This window comes from Megalobrama amblycephala, linkage group LG18, assembly GCF_018812025.1.
Source record: "Megalobrama amblycephala isolate DHTTF-2021 linkage group LG18, ASM1881202v1, whole genome shotgun sequence".
NCBI classification, from domain to species: Eukaryota; Metazoa; Chordata; class Actinopteri; order Cypriniformes; family Xenocyprididae; genus Megalobrama; species Megalobrama amblycephala.
Genome location: NC_063061.1, coordinates 28,401,738 through 28,426,886, shown reverse-complemented (window position 1 = coordinate 28,426,886; position 25,149 = coordinate 28,401,738). Strand labels below are relative to the sequence as shown.

The following is a 25,149-nucleotide window of genomic DNA, read 5'->3' as shown; positions in this document are numbered from 1 at the left end:
ATAACTATATTAATGTATTAATGTTCCTGGAGTGCCACTGTCCCTCAGATTTCAGTTTCAACCGCAATTAAACACACTTGAACCAGCTAATTGAGGTCTTCAGGATTTCTAGAAACAAAGCCTTACAAACGAGGGTCAATTCAACGCTAGATTTGCACAAAAGATTAACATGACGGCACATGCTAATCGATGAGTTGAATCAACTACATAAATTTATCCACTAACCATTCAGAAACGTTCAGTTTCATTCTCAAAGTTTTAATTTGTTCCCGAGTCTCTCCATCAGTGTCCGACTCCATTTTTTTAACAATGTAAGACTGAACCCCATTACTGAAAATTGTCATTTTGGCTGTGTGAAATTCGCCCGCTTTGTTGTTGTTGAGCAACCAAAGTGTGAGCTGTTAAAGCTCCGCCCTCTTCTGGAAAGGGAGCCGGGAGCAGCAGCTCATTTGCATTTAAAGGGACACACAAAAAGGTTGTTTTTGCTCACACGCAAATAGGGGAAAATTTGACAAACTATAATAAATGATCTCTATGGTATTTTGAGCTGAAACTTCACAGAAACATTCTGGAGACACCAGAGACATCTTGTAAAAGTGGCATTATAGCTCACCTTTAATGACTCGACAGCCAATCAGCTTCAACATGTTTGCTCTTAAACAATAATTCTATTTTTAGAGTTTACACTGGAAAAAAAATGCTGTTTTATAAGAGAAGTCACAGACAATTGCGAGAGTTTACGGCACTTCTCATTTATTTCTATGGTATCCTCAACCAGTGATTGACTGTCGCACAACTCTGAATGAGATTCAAGTTAGCCGTTATGCATGTGATGTACTGGAACATTTCTAGAGTTAACTAAGAATCTTAGAAATGACATTAACTGATAAGAAAATAGTAAACTTTCTCTCAGCTAACTGGAGCACCAAACAGCATTCATTTGATGTCATGGCAAGTTAATAAAGAAAAACTGTTAGCTGCTTTTGATCATCATATATTTTGTTTATTGCATGAATCTTAGCATTATGTTAACTGCTAAATGATTTTGTAGTCAGGTTAGCAGTGCTTAGTTCTTGACAGTAGGGTAGCCGGCAAAGACGGTAGTCCAGTAGTAAACCATACGCGTTCTCAACATCTGCTTCACACTGTTCCTGTTCATATCGCCGTGTATGTCTAGGTACTTATGGCCAGTGCCTGCAAACTCAGGCCAGGTTACAGGAACACTGGACTCACCTTTGTTAGGGTCACTGTGAGGGAGAAAGAAAGAGACAAACAGAGACACATTTTGGCTATCATAATGCACCACAATTAGCACTTGTCTAAAACTAAAACCATTAAACAATATTTTTGTTACTTGAAATAAAATAAAATATTGTTATTGTTAATAAATACAGCTCATTGTCAAAGCAACATTTCTCATTTTAATTTAATTTCATCGACTAAACTAAATATTAAAAACCTGGTCCTGGAGGGTGACTTTCTTACAGAGTTTATCTTCAAATGACCTCAAAACACATGCCTGGAAGTTTCTAGTATGCCTAGTTAGACCTTGATTACTTGGTTCAGATGTGTTTAATTGGGGTTGGAACTAAACTTTACAAGACAGTGGCCCTCCAGGAGCAGGTTTGGACAACCCTGAACTATACATAAATGAAAAAAAAACAACAACTAATTAATGCAAATGACTAAAACACACAACAAAATGTATAGAGCCCCTAACAAATATGAGATGGGAGGAAAAATTATATTTCAATGCTTTTGCGTTCTCTCCCAAATGTTTTGCCTAACACCAAGGAACTTTACGTTCGCTTTTGAAGTTGAAGTTTCAAAACTTTTGAAGTTTTTTGCGGGAACGCAAAAGTTGTGCAAAAGAACGCTAATTTTTTTAGGGGAATGCAAATATTTTGCGGGTGAACACAAAGATTCTCGGAGGAACAGTGTAAAAAGTTTTGTGAGAAAACAAAAGTTCTGCGAGCGCATGCAAAGTTTTCAGGGTAAAGCAAATGTTTTACGGGCGATTGCAAAGTTTCTCGGGGGAACACAACAATTTTGCGAGAGCACGCAAAAGTTTGCGAAACAACGCAAAAGTTCTGCGAATGAACGCAAAGTTTTGCATGTGAACGCAAATGTTTTAAAATATATTTTTTCCTCCCATCTCTTATTTTTTCCACTACCGTGTCCCTTTAGGGGCTCAGTAAAAATTACTAAAGAAATAAAATAAAATGAAAAAAAAAAAAACTCTAATATAAATATATTTACTATAAAAATGAAAAACTATAATAGTATTGCACAAACGGAATTGCACAACTATAGATAGGTCTAGTACCATGGTACTCTTAGATTATATATATTAAATTATTATAGTTGCCTCTACACATTAAAGTGGAATAAGATATTATAATATTGTTAGTATTTTTATGTTTATATACCCAGTATGAGCAAAATTGGTCCAGTAGGCAATCATGTATCTGGAGGCGTCACGATGGCGAGGAAAGTAGCCCAAAGGAGTGGTGAATGGCTTCCCAAAAACATACTGCAGGTCATCAGCGTGATCGGCACCCATCCAGAGTGGGAAGATAGGCATGCGAGAGGGCTCGCTGAACAGGTAGGAGTATGTTCGTGCAGTTCTAATGGAGCAAAAGGTTGTTTTAAGGTTATCTACTATTCAGTTCACATTTTAGAGGTCAGTAAATAAGAAGATGAATTCAGCTTACTTGGCATGGTCAGTGTGGAGGTACAGGGCCGCTTGGGTTGGCACCAGGAAGATGTAGTCCGTCTCAATGTCCACAACTGTTTTCTTAACATCCCTATCACTAGGGTTACTACCCCAATTGACCGTGTACTCTTGATAAGTTGAGATACCAGCCTCTTGTCCTCTATCTTTAGACAGGGAAATCGCGAGAGCCCTAACATCCGCCCTGTTATAAATCAATAGCAGTTTTTTTTTTAAATCATATTGTTATTTGGACTATTAAAGGCCCCATGAAATGACTACACAGAAGCGGTTTATGCACAGGACACATCAGCTTGTCCCTTTGACCCTGTTTACACCTGGTATTAAGATGTATTTTGGTTGATCGGATCACAAGTGGATGACACTAAATACAGGTGTAAACAGGGTCTAAAATGTTTTGAGCTTGTCCACTCTCGACCACTTCGAAAATGCGGTAGTCGAAAATGCGTTAAGACCGGATTGCTTTCGTAGTGTAAACACTTATGTGGTCGAATGCATTCAAACAGCCACAGAAGACCACCTACTCTCTGCCTACTGACCTAACCTGTAAACATTATGGGAAGCGCGTTAGCCAGACGAAATTTAAACTTTGTCAGCTGAAGAGTTAAGTTTAGTTTGAAGACGAAAACATACCAAGCATAATGTTCTTTCCTGATTTCTAAAACACACTCACCGCGTTCGGACGGTCTTGCGGCTATCAGAGCAGAAACTAAAGCAGATGTTTTTCCATCATCTCTGGACGCATTTATATGTAAATTGCATGAGCTTATTTTGTCCATTAGATTGAAAGATCTGAAAATACCCATACATTTACCCGCCCATAGACCCTCCCTTCGAAGAAATCAGGACAGAAGTGGTTGAACGTTTACAAAAGACATTGGATTAAAACACCAGGTGTAAACGGGAATGTGTCTCCCTTGTCAAAAAGTGGTTTTGGTATATATAGCTAATTTTGCCCTTCATGACAACTGTGAGGAACTTATCCATTTAAATTATATTAAGCCTTAAAGTTCTGAATAATTAAGGACACTTGAGTGACAGGTGGATTGCCGCTGCTGTCACTACTAGCCGTTTGTCTGCTTTCTGTTAGCCGTCACATCACCTCAGCTAATTCCACCCAAGTCCCGCCTCTTTGCCCATTTTTGGTTATCCGGGAATGATGCACAGTGACATGCTGCTAAGATGGCGATGACCGGCTCTGCCCACTTTGGGCTTCCCAAATGCTCTTAAGAAACCTACGGGTGACGTCATGGACACAACGTCCATTGTTTTATACAGTCTAAGATATTCCCATACAGATTATTTTTCAAATATATTTTACTGTTTAAAAGTTTGGAATCAGTACAGTTTGAAAAAAAAAATAATAATTTAATGCATCGGGAAGGATGCATTAAATTGATCAAATATGTCAGTAAAGACATATATAATGTTACATAAGATTTCTATTTCAAATAAATGCTGTCCTTTTGAACTTTCTATTCTATCAATAAGTCTTGAGAAAAATGATGTTTCCACAAAAATATGTTTTCAAAATTGATAATAATAAGAAATGTTTCTTGAGCAACAAATCAGCATGTTAGAATGCGTTCTGAAGGATCATGTGACACTGAAGACTGGAGAAATCATGCTGAAAATTCAGCGTTGCCACCACAGGAATAAATTACATTTTAAAATTTATTAAGATAGAAAACAGTTATTTCAAATTGTAATAATATTTCACAATATTAGTGTTTAAGAATAAGAATACTTCTAAGAAACTTCTATTAAAAACATCTTACCTATCCAAACTTTTGAACAGTAATGTATTTTTTATTTCAAAATATAGAAAAAATTGCCAAAATGTATTGCTGAATTTAAAATTTGTTTAATTACAGATACATGTTTGTCTATTTCTTTATATATTTTTATTTTTATAGATCTACATATTTTAATAGCGTTAAAAAATACCAATTGCATTTTAAAATATATTTTCTAGCCCCTTAAAGTACATTTTGTAATATATTTTAGAAATTTTACCACTAGAAGGTTGTAATGATTTTTTTCGAATTTGAAAAATATATTCCTTAAGAATATATTTTACAGATTAGGGCATATGTTTGAAATATATTGTGGTCAGAAAAAAAAAACAATTGCAGTATAAGTCTGCTAAAGCTTACTTTTGCCAACTTTTAACTTTACATATCGATGGCCTCGAAGATAACAGACATAAAAGCCACAAAACTCTGCTTCTGAATTCATGGGGTCTTTAAAAATTCTCAAAATGATTCCAGATGACTCTTTGATGTAGCACACTTACACAGGAGTGGATGCCAGAGCATTGTTGATAGAGGGGACGTCAAGGGTGGCAAAGATGTGGCCGTCCATGTCATTGACTCCAGCGATGTAGTCAATGTCAGCAGCATTAACGAAAAGTCTTTCAGGCTCGTCAGGGAGGAAGTCCCCATCGATGACGGGGGAAAGAGACAGTTTGTGCACAATGGGATCTGGAAAAGATTGTCACATTTGATCTTTTGACTTTGTGTTGCATTTACTGTGGTTTTAAGCAGCAGTTTAACCATTTTAAAGGGATAGTTCACCATAAAAATCATTCACTCACCATTATGTCTTTCCAAACCTGCATGACTTTTACACATTGACTTGTTCACTGAAAATTTTGGTATTCCCATTCTTTGTAATTATATAGAAAAGAATTTTTGGAACTATACGAGAGTGAGTAAATGATGACTGAATTTTAATTTTGGTTTAACTATTGCTATAAAAAGCATGTAAAAGGCTAAAACTGCACAAGCAGCTATTTTCTTACCACTAGGAGATGTAACGAAATTCACATTCCCAGCAAGAGTTACAGTCTTTGGATCTGTCCTCTTCAGACAAGCCACCATACCGCTATCAGTGGGACATCCTACCTTCTTTGCGATCTAAAGGTGCATAAAAAAATAATAATTTACCCATATAATTTTGAAGAGATTATTGTAACTATAGAAATAAAGCAAGTTGTGATATTAATTATTAACTGACCAAAATCATTGAAATGCCAGTCTGTATGTGAAACAGACCAGGTGACTTCACAAAGTAAACACTAGCAAGTGTACAGTAAAGAGTTATGCAAAAGGTTGGGAATGAGAGTAAATAACACCCCCCTAGTCTTTTGGGATCATTGTAAATCACATGCTAGTGCTGTACACAATGTACTAGGTCTGTTTTATAATGAGTATTCAGCAATGTGGGACATTCATGAAGATCAAGCGCACCTCCTCAGCAGATTTTCGTGGATTTCTGTTGACGGCCCAGGGACAGAGAGCAACACCACTCTGTGAGATAGCTCTGCGGATCAGGCCCTTGTTTTTAGGGGAAAGAATCTGTGCAGGATGGGAAACACAACACACCTTAGAACATTCAACCTATGTTACCGAGGACCTCTAATGGTTTCCATACGAATAACCCAAGCCCTCACACAACCCTGTTGCCATTAGATTTAAAGTGAAAACAATTATTTAGCCAATTTATGAGCCTTTCAAATAACAAGGCCTACTTCAACAGTTTGCATTATTGGGAAGAAATTTTCAAAAATGGCCTCGTCCTAGCAAATATAGCCAGACCAGCACATGCCCACCCACTCATTAAAATGTAATAGATAAGCATGCAGCACCTGGAAGTTTACGCTGGCTCCACCTGCGGACTCGCCAAAGATAGTGATGTTGTCTGGATTGCCACCAAAAGACCTGATGTTCCTGTATACCCAGGAGATAGCAGCGTGCTGATCCCACAGGCCATAGTTTCCTATCGACCATGACATGCTTAGATCATCATTTAAATACTTCAATCAATTAATCAATCCATACATATGCATACATATACAATCTATACAGTGGAGTCAAGTCAACAAGTCTGTACAGAGCATAAGTGATAGGAAAAATGAGTTGTGAGGAAAAATTATATGCCAATGCTTTTGCATTCTCTTGCAAAACTTGTGTTCCCTAGAAACTTTGCTTTCATTCGCGAAACTTTTGCATTCCCCTGAGAAACTTTTTTGAGGGAACGTTTGCGAGAGATAGCAAAAGTTTTGCAAAGCCCCTGAAGGTGATGAAAAAATATGAGGAAAAATTATATATTAATGCTTTTGCGTTCTCTCGCAAATCTTTTTTGGTCCCCCGAGAAAAACTTCTTTGTGAGCGAACGCAAAGTTTCTTGGTGGAACACAAACCTTTTGAGAAGGAATGGAGCCCATAAAGGGATATGGCGGTGGAAAAATCTCTTGCAAAAGATTTGTGTTCCATCGAGAAATTTTGTGTTCGCTCACAAAACCTTTGCATGCCCTAGCAAAACTTATGTGTTCCCCCCAAAAACTTTGAATTCACTCACAAGTTTTGTGAGCAAACGCAAAGTTTCTCCGGGGGACACAAACATTTTGCAAGTTAATGCAAAATTTCTTGGGGAAACACAAAACTTTTGCAAGAGAACGTAAAAGCTTTAAAGGGTTAGTTCACCCAAAAATGAAAATTCTGTCATTAATTACTCTCATACCATTTCAAACCTGTAAGACTTTTGTTAATCAACAGAACACGAATGAAGGTTTTTTTTTATGAAATCTGAGAGCTTTCTGTCCCTCCATCGACAGCTACACGATTACCACTTTGACACTTCAAAAAGTTCATAAAGAGATCATAAAACTAATCTATATGAATTGAGTGGTTTAGTCCAAATTTTCTGAAGAAGACACGACTGCTTTATATGATGAACAGTTTGAATTTAGGCTTTTATTCACATAAACATTCAACTCGCATGAGTTGTGGTAAACTGAAGCTCAAACGTGTTCGCTTTATGTGCGAGAACCAATGAGGTTCATTCTCGTGAGTTACGCGCACTTTGAGCTTCCAAGAACAAGCCGGTTCGTTGATCTTTTGTTTATGTTCGCTGATTAATTTTTATATGTGAATAAAAGCCTAAACTAAATCTGTTCATCATATAAAGCGATCGAGTCTCTTCAGAAAATTTGGACTAAACCCCTCAATTCATAAAGATTAGTTTTACGATCTCTTTATGAACTTTTTGAAGCGTCAAAGTGGTAGTCGAGTGTATGGAGGGACAGAAAGCTCTCAGATTTCATTAAGATCTTCATTTGTGTTCCGAAGATTAAGTAAAGTCTAAGGGGTTTGGACAACATGAGGGTGAGTAATTATTGACACTTGAATATACGAATAGAATTTTTATATTTTTTCCCCCCCTAGGTAATCTGTTCCCTTTGGGTTGCGGTGTATCATATTAAAATATGACTTGTATTTAATGAAATTTACCAGGTGCGTCAGCATCTCCACTACTGAGGAATCCGAGGGCTCCGACACGGTAGTTGAACGTCACCACGATAACCTTTCCTCTGTCTGCAATCTCCTGTCCGTCGTACAGGTAGTTGTTCAAGAGGTTTGCGCCCTGACCACCACCCATCAGGAAGGCACCACCATAGATGAACACCATAACAGGCAAATTGGTAGACACTGCAAAAAGGAGGTTTCAAGCCAGACAGGATACATTGACAGATTTGACTACATATTTCTTAAAGGGCCAGTTCATCAAAAAGGTAAATTCACACTGACTTTGCTTGTATGGACAAAAATATAAATGGTGACAGCATTTTCTTTTCTCTCTTTTTTGGGTAAATGGTCCCTTTAATATACAGTGGCATGAAAAAGTATGTGGACCACTTGCAGAATCTGTGAAAATGAGAATTATTTTAATAAAATAAGAGGGATAATAAAAAATGCATGTTATTTTTTGTTTAGTACTGTCCTGAGTTAGATATTTTACATAAAAGATGTTTGCATTTAGTTCACAAGACAAAACAATAGCTGAATTTATTAAATAACCCCATTCATAAGTATGTGAACCATTGATTCTCAATACTGTGTGTGGTTACCTGATGATCCACGACTGTTTTTTTTGTTTTGTGATGGTTGTTCATGAGTCTCTTGTTTGTCCTGAGCAGTTAAACTGAGCTCTGTTCTTCAGAAAATTCCTCCAGCTCCTGCAGATTCATCAGTTTTCAAGCAGTTTTGCATATTTGAACCCTTTCCAGCAGTGACTGTAGGATTTTGAGATCTGTGTTTTCATACTGAGGACAACTGAGGGACACAACTATTAAAAAAGGTTCAAACATTCACTGATCGGGGGGTGAAAACTTTTGAACAGGATGAAGATGTCACAATTTTTCTTATTTTATTTAAATATCATTGTTTTTCATTTAGTACTGCCCTTCGGAACCAACGGAAGATACTTGCATGTTTCCCGGCAGAAAAATTAAGTACAATTTACCTTGATATTTGAATTCAAAAGTTTTCACCCCTCGGCTCTTAATGCATTGTGTTTCCTTCTGGAGCATCAGTGAATGTTTGAACCTTTTTTAATAGTTGTGTTTGAGTCCCTCAGTTGTCCTCAGTGTGAAAAGATGAATCTCAAAATCATACAGCCACTGCTGGAAAGGGTTCAAATATGCAAAAATGCTTGAAAACTGATGAATCTGCAGGACCTGGAGGAATTTTCTGAAGAACAGAGCTCAGTTTAACTGCTCAGGACAAACAAGAGACTCATGAACAACCATCACAAAACATAAAAACAGTCATAGATCATCAGGTAACCACACACAGTATTGAGAATCAATGGTTCACATACTTATGAATGGGGTTATTTAATAAATTCAGCTATTGTTTTGTCTTGTGAACTAAATGCAAACATCTTTTTTGTAAAATATCTTACTCAGGACAGTACTAAACAAAAAATAACATGCATTTTTTATTATCCCTCTTATTTTATTAAAATAATTCTCATTGTCACAGATTCTGCAAGGGGTTCACATACTTTTTCATGCCACTGTACTTATTTTTTTGTGTGAATTAGAACAGGCTTGCATTACCAGAACTTCCCTGAGGGACCCAGATGTTCAGGTAGAGACAGTCCTCACTGCCCAAGACATCATTACCAAGAATATTGAGCTGCATACACCTCGGACCATAGTCATTGGCTTTCAGAACACCTGTGCAGGTAGAGTCATCAAGAGTACGCTGTCAGTGCACTCTCTTATTTTAGACCCTAGCTAGGCCTAATAATCAGTTATACATACGCACCATCCCAGCCTGGGTGAGCAACCGGCTTCGCCAATCTGCCAGGTGGAGCAGCAAAAGGAATTCCCAGGAACACGTCCACCCAGCGGAAGAGGCCTACGCTACGACTCTTTCCCTGTACCATCCCTCCCTCGGTGGTCACAGCTCCCAACTGCAACATGTTCACAATTACATTTGGGTAGAAACTGCAGCATAGCATAGTATTTGAAGCATTTTAGCCTCTTCCTGCCACATTGCATGTAATTCTTTTTGCAGGAAAACCATAAAATACAAAATACTTTTCTGCAGTATCAGGTTTTGAATTTTACTTACACAAGTTAGAATAATTATAATAGAAAGAAAATCATATGTTTTATTAATAATATTGCATCACATATTATTATGCTGAAGAATTATGTTTATTCTTAACATTATTATGATTAACACTTCATTATGTTTATGTACGTTAGTTTAACGTTATAACAAAAGTTATCATATTGCTAAAGAAGAAATAATCGTCTATTAATTAAAATCTATTTCAGCTTTAATATGTTGCCCCTAAAGGGACATGGTAATGGGGGGGGGGGGAAATGAGATGGAAGGAAAAATTATATTTCAGTGCTTTTGTATTCTCTCTCAGAAAATTACAAGTTTTGTAAGTGAACGCAAAAGTTTCGCAAGCAAAAAGTTCCTCGGATGAACCCAGAAGCATTGAACAAAAAATATTTTTTCCCCATTATCACATCCCCTTTGGGGCTACGTACTAAAGTTAAAATAGATAGAACTTTAATTAATAGACTTGATTATTTCTTCTTTATTAATATAATACTTCATAATAACTTCATTATTAAACTAAACTAATACATAAACATAATAAACTGTTAAGTATGTAATATAATAATGCAATAAAAATAAAATAGATATTAAATATAGGAAATAAATCTACATCACAAACAAAAAACATTATCTAAAGGCAGAATGAATTGGAAAAAATTATTTTAAAAAAACTGCCTGGTCAAATGGCAGCCTCCATTTTTTGGCAGCTTTTGTACCATTTTCAAAGTTAAAATATGCAAAATACTTTTCAGTGACATATTTTACACCGATTCAAATTTTAATGTCTGCATAGGATATAAAGTCAGATTTTTCATATTTTTAATTGGGATGGATATGAAATCTTTAAATCCCAAGTCTTGTATAATTGACTGTAAACCTGATAAATACAAAACCTGTCATTGAATTCAAATCATAACTTACAGAAGCTGCATTTGCTGTCCCCAGGATGAAGGCAACAGAGACGAAAACTCCCAGCACTGCCATCATCATCAGATAGTGGCTACAAGTGTGGCATGAAGGGAGTTCTGTCCGCTTTTATAAACAGGACAAATCATATCTATTTTCAAGGTGTGCCAAAGCCATATCTTACCCCAAAAGTACACAGTCCCTGTATAGTAACTGGACAACATGTGTGCAGTTGTGTTAAACTCTCATGGAAAATTTGTGTGGTGTTCATTAGAGCTTTGTGTAATCTTAAAGACAAAAACACATTTTTTTTTTCCATTAAAAATATTTGAGCCACCTTTCAGAATAATGCCATAAGGATTTTGTCAACCAAAGCAATAAACAATCAATTTACCATCTGCTGAAATTTATACAACAGGGCTAGTTGTCACATATATTTTCTCTGTTGACCATTTCTCAGGGTTGATTTATTTTTGAAACTCATTTTCTGTATAAACACATCATATTTAATAGAATCTTTTTCATGGCTTTTTTTTTGCCACAACAGATGTATCTTAAAGAAAAAGTTACAGCAGCTAAAGGAAAACTAATGTTAAAAAGTCAAGGGCCTGAATAAAGCAAACACTGATCACCATCATGGTAACGTTAAATAAAACAATAACTCATCAACATTTAACCTCTGTTATATTTTATTAAGAACTGCTGTAGATGAATGAGAGAAATAAAGTCAATCTGGTTAGTAATAAGTGAAGCTTGTAATGCCGTTTGTGGAGTTGTTTAATCAAATCTAGAAAGATTTAATATCTTCTTTTAACTACAGCTGATTTGATCTTTTTTCTGTTCTTGTTGTTTCTCTTTCCTTCAGTGATTCTGCTTGTTAACAGCAGTTGTTCATCAGTGTCTGAATTCACTCATTTGTTTTCATTCACTCTGTCAAGTGGACTATATTAGTAAACTAATGTAATAGTGAATAAGGGTATAATAATACCCTTATAATATATATATATATATATATATATATATATATATAAAATATTTATAATAATTTGGAACAGCCTTGGAGTGTCGACTTTGAGCGCTGTTAATTCACAGTATACTGCAGTAGGCTACTTTCTCAAAAACAAAAAATATTCCCCAGAATGCATTGTTTCCAATGGTATATTACTGTTTTAATAAGAAACAATGTGTTACTGTCAAAATTTGGCCATGTTTTTACATTTTATAGTGTATGCATAGAAGTATCCAAATATACAACTAACAATTGTGTGACTTTATTTTGATATGGTTAGTGAACTTTTAGTTAGTCATAATATCTCTCTTATTATTATATGTCAAATACTTTTTTAAAGAATTTGCTCAGTCATTGTATTTGACAAAACCATTTATTATCCAAATGAAAAAAAACAACTATTTTCTATCAGTGTACAAAGTAGTTTTTTACATTAACATTTACACATCAAATCTTTTACAAGTGCCAGAGAATAAACTAATTACATGTAATCTGCAATCTCAGTTTCCATTTCATTCTCGCTCCCATCAGAAGGCTTGTAATCTTCATCATCATCGTCATCTTCGTCTTCCTCCTCTCCGCTATCAACAGTTTTAGGTCTAGTTCTTACAGGCTTTTGGGTGGATGAAGCTACAACAAATATAAAGCCATTTCTATTTAATAAATATTATTTTGCTCTTATTATATTTAATAATTAACAATGCATTGTTTTTTGTTTTGTACCTGGGCGGCTAGCTCGGACATATTGCTGGATCATTCCAGAAATTATATTCCTGAGCTCATCTGCCGTGTGGGGCACACACCATCCATCTCTCTCATCACACACTTCCTCTTTTCCATCATTCTTATGGATGATATTCTTTATTCTTAAAAGAAGAAAAAAAAGTGTCAGGAGGAGTTGGATGGGTCTTGGATGAATGACTGAAAAGAATGACATTAAAGCTTCAACCTGATCTCATGGGAAAACATAACTATGTTACAATGTGGTGATTTCGTGTCAGTGTTCTTTTAGTATCATTGAGATACTATTATGTTTATATATAGCATATTATATATTTATAAATTATATATTCATCCAAAAATGTGTTTTTGTCTTACCCTGTTTCACAATGGTAAGCCCATTATAGTTGTTTATATTACAGACCTGTCGAAATGGATTTCACGGGAAATTGCGTACATAATTCACTCGTCCATGCATATCTCGTCATATCGGTAAATAGAGAAAAGTTGCTCCAGCTACTTTTATGCATGTATGATGCTGGAGTGGCATAGGTTAGTTGTCACATAAAAGCAAGAAAGGTTGACATAGAGCAGCTAAGGGCAAGTTTACACGACAACAATGTAAACATAGGAGTCTACTGGCAAAAAGAGAACGTGACAGAGATTGTAATAAAACAAGAATCAACATTAGCTTGGCTTTTCAGAGATGGCGAGAACGGAGGGATCTGAAATGTTGTAAAAGCGAAGCAGAGATGGTGTTTTTATTACTCTACAGATAAATTGTCATATGTTGCTCTCTAACATAGTTCATTGCAAAGCATTATTTATTGTGAAGGGTCATCATCATCCGCACGGACACACAGAGCCGAAGCACAACCAAAACAATGTTCTTCTGCAAAATGCTTGCAGTTTTGTCTTTCAACTGCTAGATCACTGAACAAATTTCCAAATGAGACTGTACAAATTAACCACCAATTCGCAAAAACGTAACATAGTTATGAATTGCAATGAGATTGTGTTGAAAGTTCTTACTTTTCTACATCCAGATCACACAGCTGGTAGAACATCTGCCGGTATGGAGGAAGCATTCCATCCCGGAAGATGTAGACAGAGTCCTTGAGAGAAAATTCCACAAAACTGGTTTAAAACCCTTTCTCAACATAAGTTGCTGGTCAAGGCGAAATCCACTGTGATATAACACTTAAATGAAAAATTAAATAACTGAAAATACCTTTAGTATGTACTTAGCAGTGGCAGGTTTGGGTCCTGAAGATGAAGAACTCTCTTGGGTGATGTCAGTCACGCTAGCAGGTTGAGGAACTAAAGCAGTGAACGAAACAACCATCCACTACCATGAAAATCTTTGATCATTTGCAGTTAAAGCGTTTAATATACTACAATACCATTCAAAAGCTGGGGTCAGTACATGTTTTCTGTTTTTTTTTTTTTTTTTGAAAGAAATTAATACTTTTATTCATCAAGGATGCATTAAATTGATGAAAAGTGCCAGTAAAGACATTTATAATATATCAAAATATATCTATTTTAAATACATTCTGTTCTTTTGAACCTTTTATTCATCAAATAATCCTGAAAGAAAAAAAAAAAAAATATTAAGCAACACAACTGCTTTCAAAATTGATAGTAATAAGAAATGTTTCTTGACAGGCAAATCAGCATATTCAAATAATTTCTGAAGGATCATGTGACAATGAATACTGGAGTAATAATGCTGAAAAATCAGCTTTGCCCTCACAGATATAAATTATATTTTAAAACATATTCAAATAGAAAATTTATTTGAAATTGTAAAATTATTTCACAATTTTTTTTTATAGTGTTTTACTGTATTTTTGATCAAATAAATGCAGCCTTGGTGAGCTTAAGAGATTTATTTTAAAAAACATTATAAACATTTTAGAAGACAATCTCTGTAAGTTTTAGAACCCAAAACTTATTGCATTCTAAAGGTCAGAGAGGGGGTGGAAAATGGTTGTGAAAAACTAAATAATTATACAATGAACACCTTAAGGGAACATTGTGTGCCAGAACATGTGCGTCAGTGTTGTTGTACCTGCCCTGTTGATAGTGGTTGGCCGGCTGTAATGATAAGCGCTTCTTTTGGATTTCACTGGCATGTCATTGACACCAAATCCTGAAATTCAGAAAATCACAGGAATTATGTGTGTATTGTCATTTATACTCGCATATAGTGTCAAAAAAATAAAAAAACTGACAAGGAATAACTCATATTCGGGATGGTTATGAATGTGTTTTAGTTGATTACTCACCATGTTTCATTCCGTAGCGAATCCTGAAGTCTAGAACCTGGTAGATTTTTGCTTCAGGTGTTTTTCGAGGATCATATCCAAACCTGACCCATAAACTCCTCCATGGCCCTGTTAACTACACATAAAACTACTTTCAAGTGAGGTTGAGAGATAAACTGTATAGTGGGGCCCACATTGAAAATCTGGGAATAACAATGTCATTTAAACCAATTTAGGCTCTGGAATTGTCAATCTGCTGTAATCAAAGCAGATTTCATTACAGCTGTTGCTACTTATTCAGATCTCCATCTCATGGCTCTGACTGAGACATGGATCAAACCAGAGGACACTGCTACACCAACAGCCCTCTCCTCTAATTTCACTTTCTCTCACACCTCACGCCAGATTGGGAGGGGTGGTGGTACTGGTTTGCTTATGTCCAGTGAATGGAAATTCAATCCTTTACCATCTCTCTGTGACAATGCCTCATTTGAATCGCATGCAATTACCATCACCTACCCTACTAAAATCCATGTTGTAGTTGTTTATCGCCCCCCAGGTCAGCTAGGTAACTTCTTGGAGGAGTTGGATGTGTTACTCTCATCCTTCCCTGAGGATGGTACTCCTCTGCTAGTACTTGGAGATTTCAACATCCATCTAGACAAACCTCAGGCTGCTGACTTCCACACTCTGCTTGCCTCATTTGATCTCAAGTGAGTGGCCACCTCAGCTACCCACAAATCAGGTAACCAATTGGACCTCATCTACACACGCTGTGGCTCCACTGACAATGCACTGGTTACTCCACTACACACCTCAGAAAACTTTCTTATCACTTTTAATCTCAACCTGACCCCTAACTCAACACTCACTCCACCACTTGTTACTTTTCGGGGAAACCTACGCTCCCTCTCACCATCCCACCTATCCTCTTTGGTCTCATCCACACTTCCTCTCCCTAACCAGTTCTCATCACTGGACACTAACAATGCTACTGACACTCTTTGCACCACTCCAACATCTTGCTTAGATGACTTCTGCCCCCTTTTAACCAGACCAGCCTGTGCCACCTCCTCTGCCCCCTGGCTCTCTGATGTTCTCCGTGAGCATCGGTCAAGACTCAGGGCTGCAGAGAGGAAGTGGCGCAAATCTAAAGATCCTACTGACCTTAGCTCACATCAGTCACTCCTTTCTTCTTTCTCTACTAATGTCTCCAATGCTAAAACCACATACTATCACAACAAAATTAACAATTCCACTGATTCCCGCACACTTTTTAAAACCTTCTCTTTGCTTCTTTGCCCTCCTCCCCTCCATCCCACATTAACTCTTATAGCTGATGACTTTGCCACATTCTTCACACATAAAATAACAACCATCAGCGGCCAATTCTCCACACCACACACTGACAATAACATCTTAACGGAAAACACACAAACTCTCTCCTCCTTCTCCATGCTCTCGGAGGCAGACGTTTCAAAACTCATCCTTTCCCATCACCCTACTACCTGTCCGCTAGACCCTATCCCCACTCATCTTCTTCAGGCCATCTCCTCCTCAATTCTACCTGCACTCACTCACATTATCAATTCTTCCCTTCACACTGGAACATTTCCCACAGCTTTTAAGCAGGCTAGGATTACCCCACTGCTTAAAAAACCCACTCTGAATCCAGCACTTTTGGAAAACTACAGACCAGTATCCCTTCTTCCTTTCATTGCTAAGACACTTGAGAGAGTTGTATTCAATCAACTGTCTACTTATCTCACACAGAACAACCTCCTTGACGACCACCAGTCTGGTTTCAAGAGTGGCCACTCAACTGAGACTGCCTTGCTCTCAGTCACTGAAGCCTTGAGACTGGCACGAGTGACTTCAAAATCATCAGTACTCATCTTGCTGGATCTGTCTGCTGCTTTTGACACAGTTAACCACCAGATCCTCCTGTCAACACTCATGTCGAAGGACATCTGGGGAACCGCACTTCAGTGGTACAAGTGTTACCTCACAGGTAGGTCCTTCAGGGTATCTTGGAGAGGTGAGGTGTCCAAGTCACATCATCTTGCTACTGGGGTACCTCAGGGCTTATTGCTTGGACCACTTCTCTTCTCCATCTACATGTCATCACTAGGATCTGTCATTCAGGAGCATGGTTTCTCCTATCACCGTTACGCTGATGACACATAACTCTACCTCTCATTCCAACCAGATGATTCGACGGTTGCTGGTTGCATCGCAGCCTGCCTGACGGACCACCACCTTCAACTCAACCTTGCAAAAACGGAACTGCTTGTGGTCGGTGCCAACCCAACACTTCGTCATAACCTTTCAATTCAACTTGGGTCATCAACCATTACTCCTTCCAGGACAGCTAGGAACCTTGGAGTGGTTATGGATGATTCTTTAAGCTTCACAGATCATGTTGCGACAACGGCCCGGTCCTGCAGATTTGCCTTGTACAACATCAGGAAGATTAGACCCTTCCTATCGGAGCATTCCACACAAATTCTTGTCCAAGCTCTTGTTCTATCCAGAGTGGACTACTGTAATGCTCTCTTGGCTGGCCTTCCAGCATGCACTGTCAAGCCTCTACAACTGATCCAGAACGCTGCAGCAAGACTGGTCTTCAACGAACCAAAGAGAGCGCACGTCACTCCTCTCTTCATCAGTCTGCATTGGCTGCCAGTAGCTGCTCGCATCCAATTCAAGGCTCTGATGTTTGCCTACAGAACGAACGCTGGCTCTGCACCTCTAAATCTTAACTCACTACTTTAGACTTATGTGCCCTCCAGAAACTTGCGTTCTGCAAGTGAACGGCGCCTTGTGGTGCCATCACAAAGGGGCACAAAATCGCTTTCACGGACCTTCTCCGGGTCTGTTCCTGGCTGGTGGAATGACCTGCCATGCTCTATCTGAGCAGCTGAATCTTTAGCCATTTTCAAAAAAATGCTAAAGACGTATCTTTTTCGCCAGCACTTGACCCAGTAATAGTAGCACTTACCTTGATTTCTATTTCCTACCTTGATTTCTATTTTCCTTCCATCTATTTGTGTATTTAAAAAAAAAAAAAAAAAAATCCTTGCTACAAGCACTTTACTGTCATAACTGTGACTTCACTCAGCACTTACACTGGGTACGGAAAGCATTCAGACCCCCTTAAATTTTTCACTCTTTGTTATATTGCAGCCATTTGCTAAAATCATTTAAGTTCATTTTTTCCTCATTAATGTACACACAGCACCCCATATTGACAAAAAAAACACAGAATTGTTTACATTTTTGCAGATTTATTAAAAAAGAAAAACTGAAATATCACATGGTCCTAAGTATTCAGACCCTTTGCTCAGTATTTAGTAGAAGCACCCTTCTGATCTAATACAGCCATGAGTCTTTTTGGGAAAGATGCAACAAGTTTTTCACACCTGGATTTGGGGATCCTCTGCCATTCCTCCTTGCAGATCCTCTCCAGTTCTGTCAGGTTGGATGGTAAACGTTGGTGGACAGCCATTTTTAGGTCTCTCCAGAGATGCTCAATTGGGTTTAAGTCAGGGCTCTGGCTGGGCCATTCAAGAACAGTCACAGAGTTGTTTTGAAGCCACTCCTTCGTTATTTTAGCTGTGTGCTTAGGGTCATTGTCTTGTTGGAAGGTAAACCTTCGGCCCAGTCTGAGGTCCTGAGCACTCTGGAGAAGGTTTTCATCCAGGATATCCCTGTACTTGGCCGCATTCATCTTTCCCTCGATTGCAACCAGTCTTCCTGTCCCTGCAGCTGAAAAACACCCCCACAGCATGATGCTGCCACCACCATGCTTCACTGTTGGGACTGTATTGGACAGGTGATGAGCAGTGCCTGGTTTTCTCCACACATACCGCTTAGAATTAAGGCCAAAAAGTTCTATCTTGGTCTCATCAGACCAGAGAATCTTATTTCTCACCATCTTGGAGTCCTTCAGGTGTTTTTTAGCAAACTCCATGCGGGCTTTCATGTGTCTTGCACTGAAGAGAGGCTTCTGTCGGGCCACTCTGCCATAAAGCCCCGACTGGTGGAGGGCTACATTGATGGTTGACTTTCTAAAACTTTCTCCCATCTCCCGACTGCATCTCTGGAGCTCAGCCACAGTGATCTTTGGGTTCTTCTTTACCTCTCTCACTAAGGCTCTTCTCCCCCGATAGCTCAGTTTGGCCGGACGGCCAGCTCTAGGAAGGGTTCTGGTCGTCCCAAACGTCTTCCATTTAAGGATCATGGAGGCCACTGTGCTCTTAGGAACCTTAAGTGCAGCAGAAATGTTTTTGTAACCTTGGTCAGATCTGTGCCTTGCCACAATTCTGTCTCTGAGCTCTTCAGGCAGTTCCTTTGACCTCATGATTCTCATTTGCTCTGACATGCACTGTGAGCTGTAAGGTCTTATATAGACAGATGTGTGGCTTTCCTAATCAAGTCCAATCAGTATAATCAAACACAGCTGGACTCAAATGAAGGTGTAGAACCATCTCAAGGATGATCAGAAGAAATGGACAGCACCTGAGTTATATATATATGAGTGTCACAGCATAACGAAGTAACAAAATAACGAAGGAGTGGCTTCACAACAACTCCGTGACTGTTCTTGAATGGCCCAGCCAGAGCCCTGACTTAAACCCAATTGAGCATCTCTGGAGAGACCTAAAAATGGCTGTCCACCAACGTTTACCATCCAACCTGACAGAACTGGAGAGGATCTTCAAGGAGGAATGGCAGAGGATCCCCAAATCCAGGTGTGAAAAACTTGTTGCATCTTTCCCAAAAAGACTCATGGCTGTATTAGATCAGAAGGGTGCTTCTACTAAATACTGAGCAAAGGGTCTGAATACTTAGGACCATGTGATATTTCAGTTTTTCTTTTTTAATAAATCTGCAAAAATGTCAACAATTCTGTGTTTTTCTTTCAATATGGGGTGCTGTGTGTACATTAATGAGGAAAAAAAATGAACTTATGATTTTAGCAAATGGCTGCAATATAACAAAGAGTGAAAAATTTAAGGGGGTCTGAATACTTTCCATACCAACTGTATGTACTGTTGTTCTCATGTTGATTTGATTGATTCTACTATTCTCATTTGTAAGTCGCTTTGGATAAAAGCATCTGCTAATTGACTAAATGTAAATGTAAATGTAGAGTAATCTCTGGTAATCTACTCACCATGTAGTACGCCAAATACGGGAGGAGATGCTTCATTTTCTCAGGGTGAACGTTGATGTTGGCCTTGACGGCATTGCGAGACCATACGGGTCTCTTCTCGAAAAGCTGCGGAGGTGGAATCAAATTAACCAACATTTCCAAATGAAACAACATTGGAGAACAGGTGGGATTATGATAAGATAAGGACATGTTCCCATTATATTAAGCCAGAATTGTTGTCCAATAGTTGACTTTCACAGCTTTCTTAAACACAAATTTATAGTTTTACCCTTTCACCTGGTTGTCAAACACCCACTCACAAGAAGCCTTGAGAATTACGTAAGCAGGTCTACCTGTGCTCTGAAACTACATATATACACTCCCATTCAAAAGTTTGGGGTCAGAAAGATTTTTTGAATGTTTTTGAAAGAATCTTATGCTCACCATGGCTGCATTTATTGGATCAGAAACACATTAAAAACTAATATTGTGAGATATTACAATTTAAACTGTTTTCTATTTAAAAATTTCATTTATTCCTATGCATTTACTTGAAATAGAAATTTTGTAACATTATAATGTACTGACCTCTAAAGTTTTGAATGGTAACGATTATCTGATTTTTCAATTACTAATTGATTTTTGATAATCAATTAGTACAAAAAAGTAAATGTTTTTGTACAGTGCTGTCATTTTTTTCTCATGTGATTTTAGTTTATCCCTTCATAAAATATTTGTACTTTTTTATTTCAAAACAAATGTTGTAATCATCTTGGAGATGGTTGATTTAACACATTGAAAACATGTAGAAGCATTTTACCAACCTGTCTGAGTTGCTGCTCTACCTTTACATCATTAGGATGGACACAGAACTTTTTCCAGCTGGTCACTGCAGCTTCTAGAGGTCCTGATGGGATGGTCTTGTCATCAAAGTTGACAAAAATGGCATTGTTTGGCCGGCGAGCCCGATTCGGGGCAATAAGATGATCTTTAAGGAGAACAGACTGCATTGCAGTCTCCCTGCTATTTATTGGGAAGACAAGAAATTATGAAATGAACAAATCAAACCACCAAAAACACACATGTATCTAAACAGTTCGGATCATTTGCAGTTGCAACCAGTCAACTCATTTGGGGAATTCAGTTCCTAATCCAGCTTACCTGTGCAATACATCTGGACGATAGAAATAATCCACAGCTGTGTCCAGACGAGAGAAAATGGGAGGAGGAAGGAAAAGCGGCACAGGACTGTCGTAGAATTCCATCTTCTCTGGTTTGCGCAAAATGATCTTGTCATACAAAGACACCTGCTTGCCATCTGATTCGTTGTGAGTCGCCAGGTACTGGAAGTCAGCCATTCCTGAAGAATCAAGGATACAAATGATGTTTGCTCAAATAAAAAAAAAAAGTTCTCTTTGTCCAAACTTTGTACGGTGGTTAACACTTTTAAGATCTACAAATATAAAAAATAAAAAAATTGGAATGATATCTTGTGTTTATGTTAGTGTAAAAAAAAAAAGAAAAGTCACACTCATGGTCTTTGGGGTCTCCAGAGACCCCAGGCAACAAAATGTAATTTTATAACAAATTTTTATTTATTTATTTATTTTTAAATTTTACTCTGTGTATTAAATTTTCACTCAACATCTCTGCAGTTTTTGGAGGGCTTATGTTATCTTTTAAATTTATAAAAATAAATAAATACATCTTTTTTGAATAGGTTTTTTTATACAAAAACAGCTTTTTATGTTAAATTCACTTTATAAAAGAGCCACATTTCTAACTTTCATTCATGGGGATAACACGGATAATTTGACATGGTTTAGTGTAAGATTTTTGCCCATCTTTTGGAAAATGCAGTTTTAAAAGTAAAAAAACTTTCACTTTTACCAGTAGATGGCTGCAGAGCTCCACTATTTGCTACATGGTATTTGACTAACTGAAAGACATCTTTTCACAGGTTTTTTCAGTTGGATTCATATCTAAATATTATGAAATCACAATTACAACAATAAAAATGACTTTGTCAAAGTTTAGCATTTTTTGTACAGGAAAAAAATCAGTTTTTCAGTAATAATTTTATAATAAAAATTAAATTATTATTTTAATTTTTGTGTGTGTGTGTGAGCATGTTCATTTTGCATTAAGGATGTTTTTTGCATTGTTGGAAGTGTGCCACTTCATTTATGTCTATGTGCATTGTGTGTTGTTTCTGATTTTGAGGATGAATTTTATACAATTTCTAAGCAGGGTCTCTGGAGATTACATTATTGAAAAACTGATTTTTTTTCAGTACAAAACATGCTCAGCTTTGACAAAAACTCATTTTTATTGTTATAATTGTGATTTCATAATATTTAGATATGAATCTAAAAAAAAACAACTTGTCTTTCAAAAAAGATGTCTTTCAGTCATTCAAATAGAACACAGCAAATAGTGGAGCTCTGCAGCCATCTACTGGTAAAAGTGATACTTTTTTACTTTTAAAACTGCATTTTCCAAAGGAGGGACAACAATCTTACACTAAACTATGAAAAATTATCCATGTTATCCCCATGAATGAAAGTTAGATATGTGGGCCTTTTATAAAGTGAATTTTACATAAAAAGCTGTTTTTGCATTAAAAACCTATTAAAAAAATATATTTTAATTTATTTATGTACATTTAAAAGATATCACAAATCCTCCAAAAACTGCACAAATGTTGATTAAAAACATTAATAAACAGAAAATTACATTTGTTTTTAAAAAATAAATATTGTATTGTTACAAAATTACATTTTGTTGCCTGGGGTCTCTGGAGACCCCAAAGACCATGAGTGTAGCCCCCAAACGAAGACTGCAAAAGGGTTAAAAAAATACTAGTAGGTGAATGTGGACTTTTATACCTTGAAATTTATATGTGGTTCCTATAAGTCCCACTATCTCCATGCTGATTTGGGTCTCTGAACTGTTTCCTTTGCGGGTTCTGCGGCGTACTCTGAGCAGCAGGTTTGTGGAGGAGTAGCGGTTCCCATAAGCAGGATGGCAGAAAGGATCTTTCGGCCGAAAGCGGAGTTCAAGTCTTTTAGAAGAATCTCCATATGTCTGTCCAGAAAAATCACATATTAAAATACAAACTATTATAACACTCAGTATACACGCATATTATCACTAGAACACTTAGTATACTATACACACATATTACTTAATAATTATTAAATAAAAATAACTAATAATAATTTCAAAAACTTTTATCACCACATTTTCTTATTCTTTATACATTACATTTTTAGTTGACATGGTGAAACAAGTAGGGGAAGACACCCCCTAATAAGCAATATGCATTTAATAATAAATTGTTATACTGTCAAATTGACATATTTAGATATGAGCTTACTTTGTTCGAAAGGACATATTGTATGATGGTGCATCATCCAATACAAATGGGTAAATAAATATAATAATTTGCAAATATAACAGAATTGATGTCATCTTATTTTTACATAATGTATAAAACATATCTGTTTATTATTAGTAGTATTACTATGTAACAAGATACAAGAAGGTGTAATTAAATGTAAATCAAATAATGTTTAAAATCAGATGGAATAAAATACAATGACTAAAAAAACGTAAATAAGTAAACGTACTCCTTAAAATTACGTATTTTAAAACAAGGAAGGGACATCACAATTACTGTACTGTCATATGACGTAAAAGACTTTGGCGGGCAAAGCATTGCTGTCTGTCTTTTTAAACCTAAACTAATCTTGATAAACTATATATCATTCTACTTTTCATATTTGGTGACTGATTTTCAAAATAAATTACAGAGGAGCAGTAATTTATCAATTTGCAACAAGCATATTTTCATACTCATAAGGCATGTTCAGACCTTTATTTTGAAATAGCGATGAACATGAAAAATCATTAAAGATTGGTTGAAACATGTTTGTTTTCATGCCAAGAGTTCAAAAGATAACATCCATTATTTTTTTTTGAGAAAAAAAGGTCTGAAAATGTTTTTAATAGAAAAAAAATAAATTTATGATTGTGGCGACGAGCTATAACCCACATACATGTTGTTTTTATGTTTATTAGAGTTTGAATTCATATCAAATTCTGCCAAACTTCCCATACTACTTCTATATAGGATGTATACTTCATAAATTGTATGAAAATAATGGAAATATATGGTTCAGATCACTCAAACCATATATGGAAATGGAGGCACCCTTATATGGTCAGTAATGGAGCTTGGTTGTCATCTAGTGAAAAAATGTGGTACTGCGCCCAAACAAAATCTTACTAAAAGCTCATTTTTTGAGATATCTTTGATTTTCTTGCAGTTTTAGCGTAAAACTTGTTATGTAAAATATATATTTTATATAAAATCTAAAATATATTTTCATAAACTTAAACTTCTATAACTTTTTTCTAGTTACACTTAAATAATTCATATCACTTCTACAATAATTTGCCATATTTTATCTTTAAAACAAGACCAGCCTTATGTCTATACTACAAAGTATTCTTGAATTACAACCATTTAAGTTTGGATAGTGCATTTTCATGTCTAGAAAAAGATGGAGGTGACAGTTAACAGGGACTGCTTTACAATTCGCTATATCTCTGTAATACAGCAACAACAATTCAGATTCAGTCTAAATAAACACAGCGTCTACAAGCACGTCTTTTCCATTTAAAGCACCAACGCAATTTGATCACCTTGGACACTCCCTCTTCGCCGCCAATGCTGTCCAGCATTCTGTCCACATTGTTGACGACTCCCGGGTATTCAACACACACTAGATTAGTGTCAGACAGGACAAGTGTTGCTGTATTGCCTGACACAACAACTGTATCTTTGCTTTCTCCTTCTGTGCGTGGAGACGCCGGATTGTTCGTAATTATCGGATCCATTTTCATACGATTTTTGTTCG

At 36.8% G+C, this 25,149-nt stretch overlaps 2 protein-coding genes across 2 annotated transcripts; both read right to left on the bottom strand.

The window, feature by feature from the left end:
- Nucleotides 1-981: 981 nt before the first annotated feature.
- Nucleotides 982-11,637, bottom strand: LOC125252089 (bile salt-activated lipase-like). The gene is made up of 11 exons (XM_048165121.1): nucleotides 11,083-11,637; nucleotides 9,850-9,997; nucleotides 9,639-9,758; nucleotides 8,029-8,226; nucleotides 6,384-6,514; nucleotides 5,986-6,093; nucleotides 5,538-5,652; nucleotides 5,031-5,217; nucleotides 2,715-2,918; nucleotides 2,430-2,627; nucleotides 982-1,247 (listed from the first exon to the last, which is right to left on the bottom strand). The coding sequence occupies exons 1-11, from the start codon at nucleotides 11,149-11,151 to the stop codon at nucleotides 1,067-1,069; spliced, it is 1,659 nt and encodes a 552-aa protein (XP_048021078.1). The 5' UTR covers nucleotides 11,152-11,637; the 3' UTR covers nucleotides 982-1,066.
- A 793-nt stretch (nucleotides 11,638-12,430) lies between these two features.
- Nucleotides 12,431-25,135, bottom strand: gtf3c5 (general transcription factor IIIC, polypeptide 5). Its single transcript, XM_048165123.1, has 11 exons — nucleotides 24,935-25,135; nucleotides 23,113-23,311; nucleotides 21,386-21,584; nucleotides 21,049-21,247; nucleotides 20,246-20,350; nucleotides 15,088-15,202; nucleotides 14,871-14,951; nucleotides 14,028-14,116; nucleotides 13,829-13,911; nucleotides 12,800-12,942; nucleotides 12,431-12,706 (listed from the first exon to the last, which is right to left on the bottom strand). Exons 1-11 carry the CDS (start codon nucleotides 25,133-25,135, stop codon nucleotides 12,558-12,560), a joined length of 1,563 nt encoding a protein of 520 aa, XP_048021080.1. The 3' UTR covers nucleotides 12,431-12,557.
- Between the last annotated feature and the right edge of the window lie 14 nt (nucleotides 25,136-25,149).

Bases quoted from the DNA above. Each gene is read 5' to 3' on its own strand.
- LOC125252089 (XM_048165121.1), bottom strand. From the start codon at position 11,151: ATGATGATGGCAGTGCTGGGAGTTTTCGTCTCTGTTGCCTTCATCCTG. The intron at 9,998-11,082 runs GTAAGTTATGAT...AACATGTTGCAG, and splicing joins GGACAGCAAATGCAGCTTCT to TTGGGAGCTGTGACCACCGA. The intron at 1,248-2,429 runs GTATATAAACAT...TCTCCCTCACAG, and splicing joins ACCAATTTTGCTCATACTGG to TGACCCTAACAAAGGTGAGT.
- gtf3c5 (XM_048165123.1), bottom strand. From the start codon at position 25,135: ATGAAAATGGATCCGATAATTACGAACAATCCGGCGTCTCCACGCACA. The intron at 14,952-15,087 runs GTGAGTAATCAA...TCTGAATTTCAG, and splicing joins TCGCTACGGAATGAAACATG to GATTTGGTGTCAATGACATG. The intron at 14,117-14,870 runs GTACAACAACAC...TCACTGCTTTAG, and splicing joins AACCACTATCAACAGGGCAG to TTCCTCAACCTGCTAGCGTG.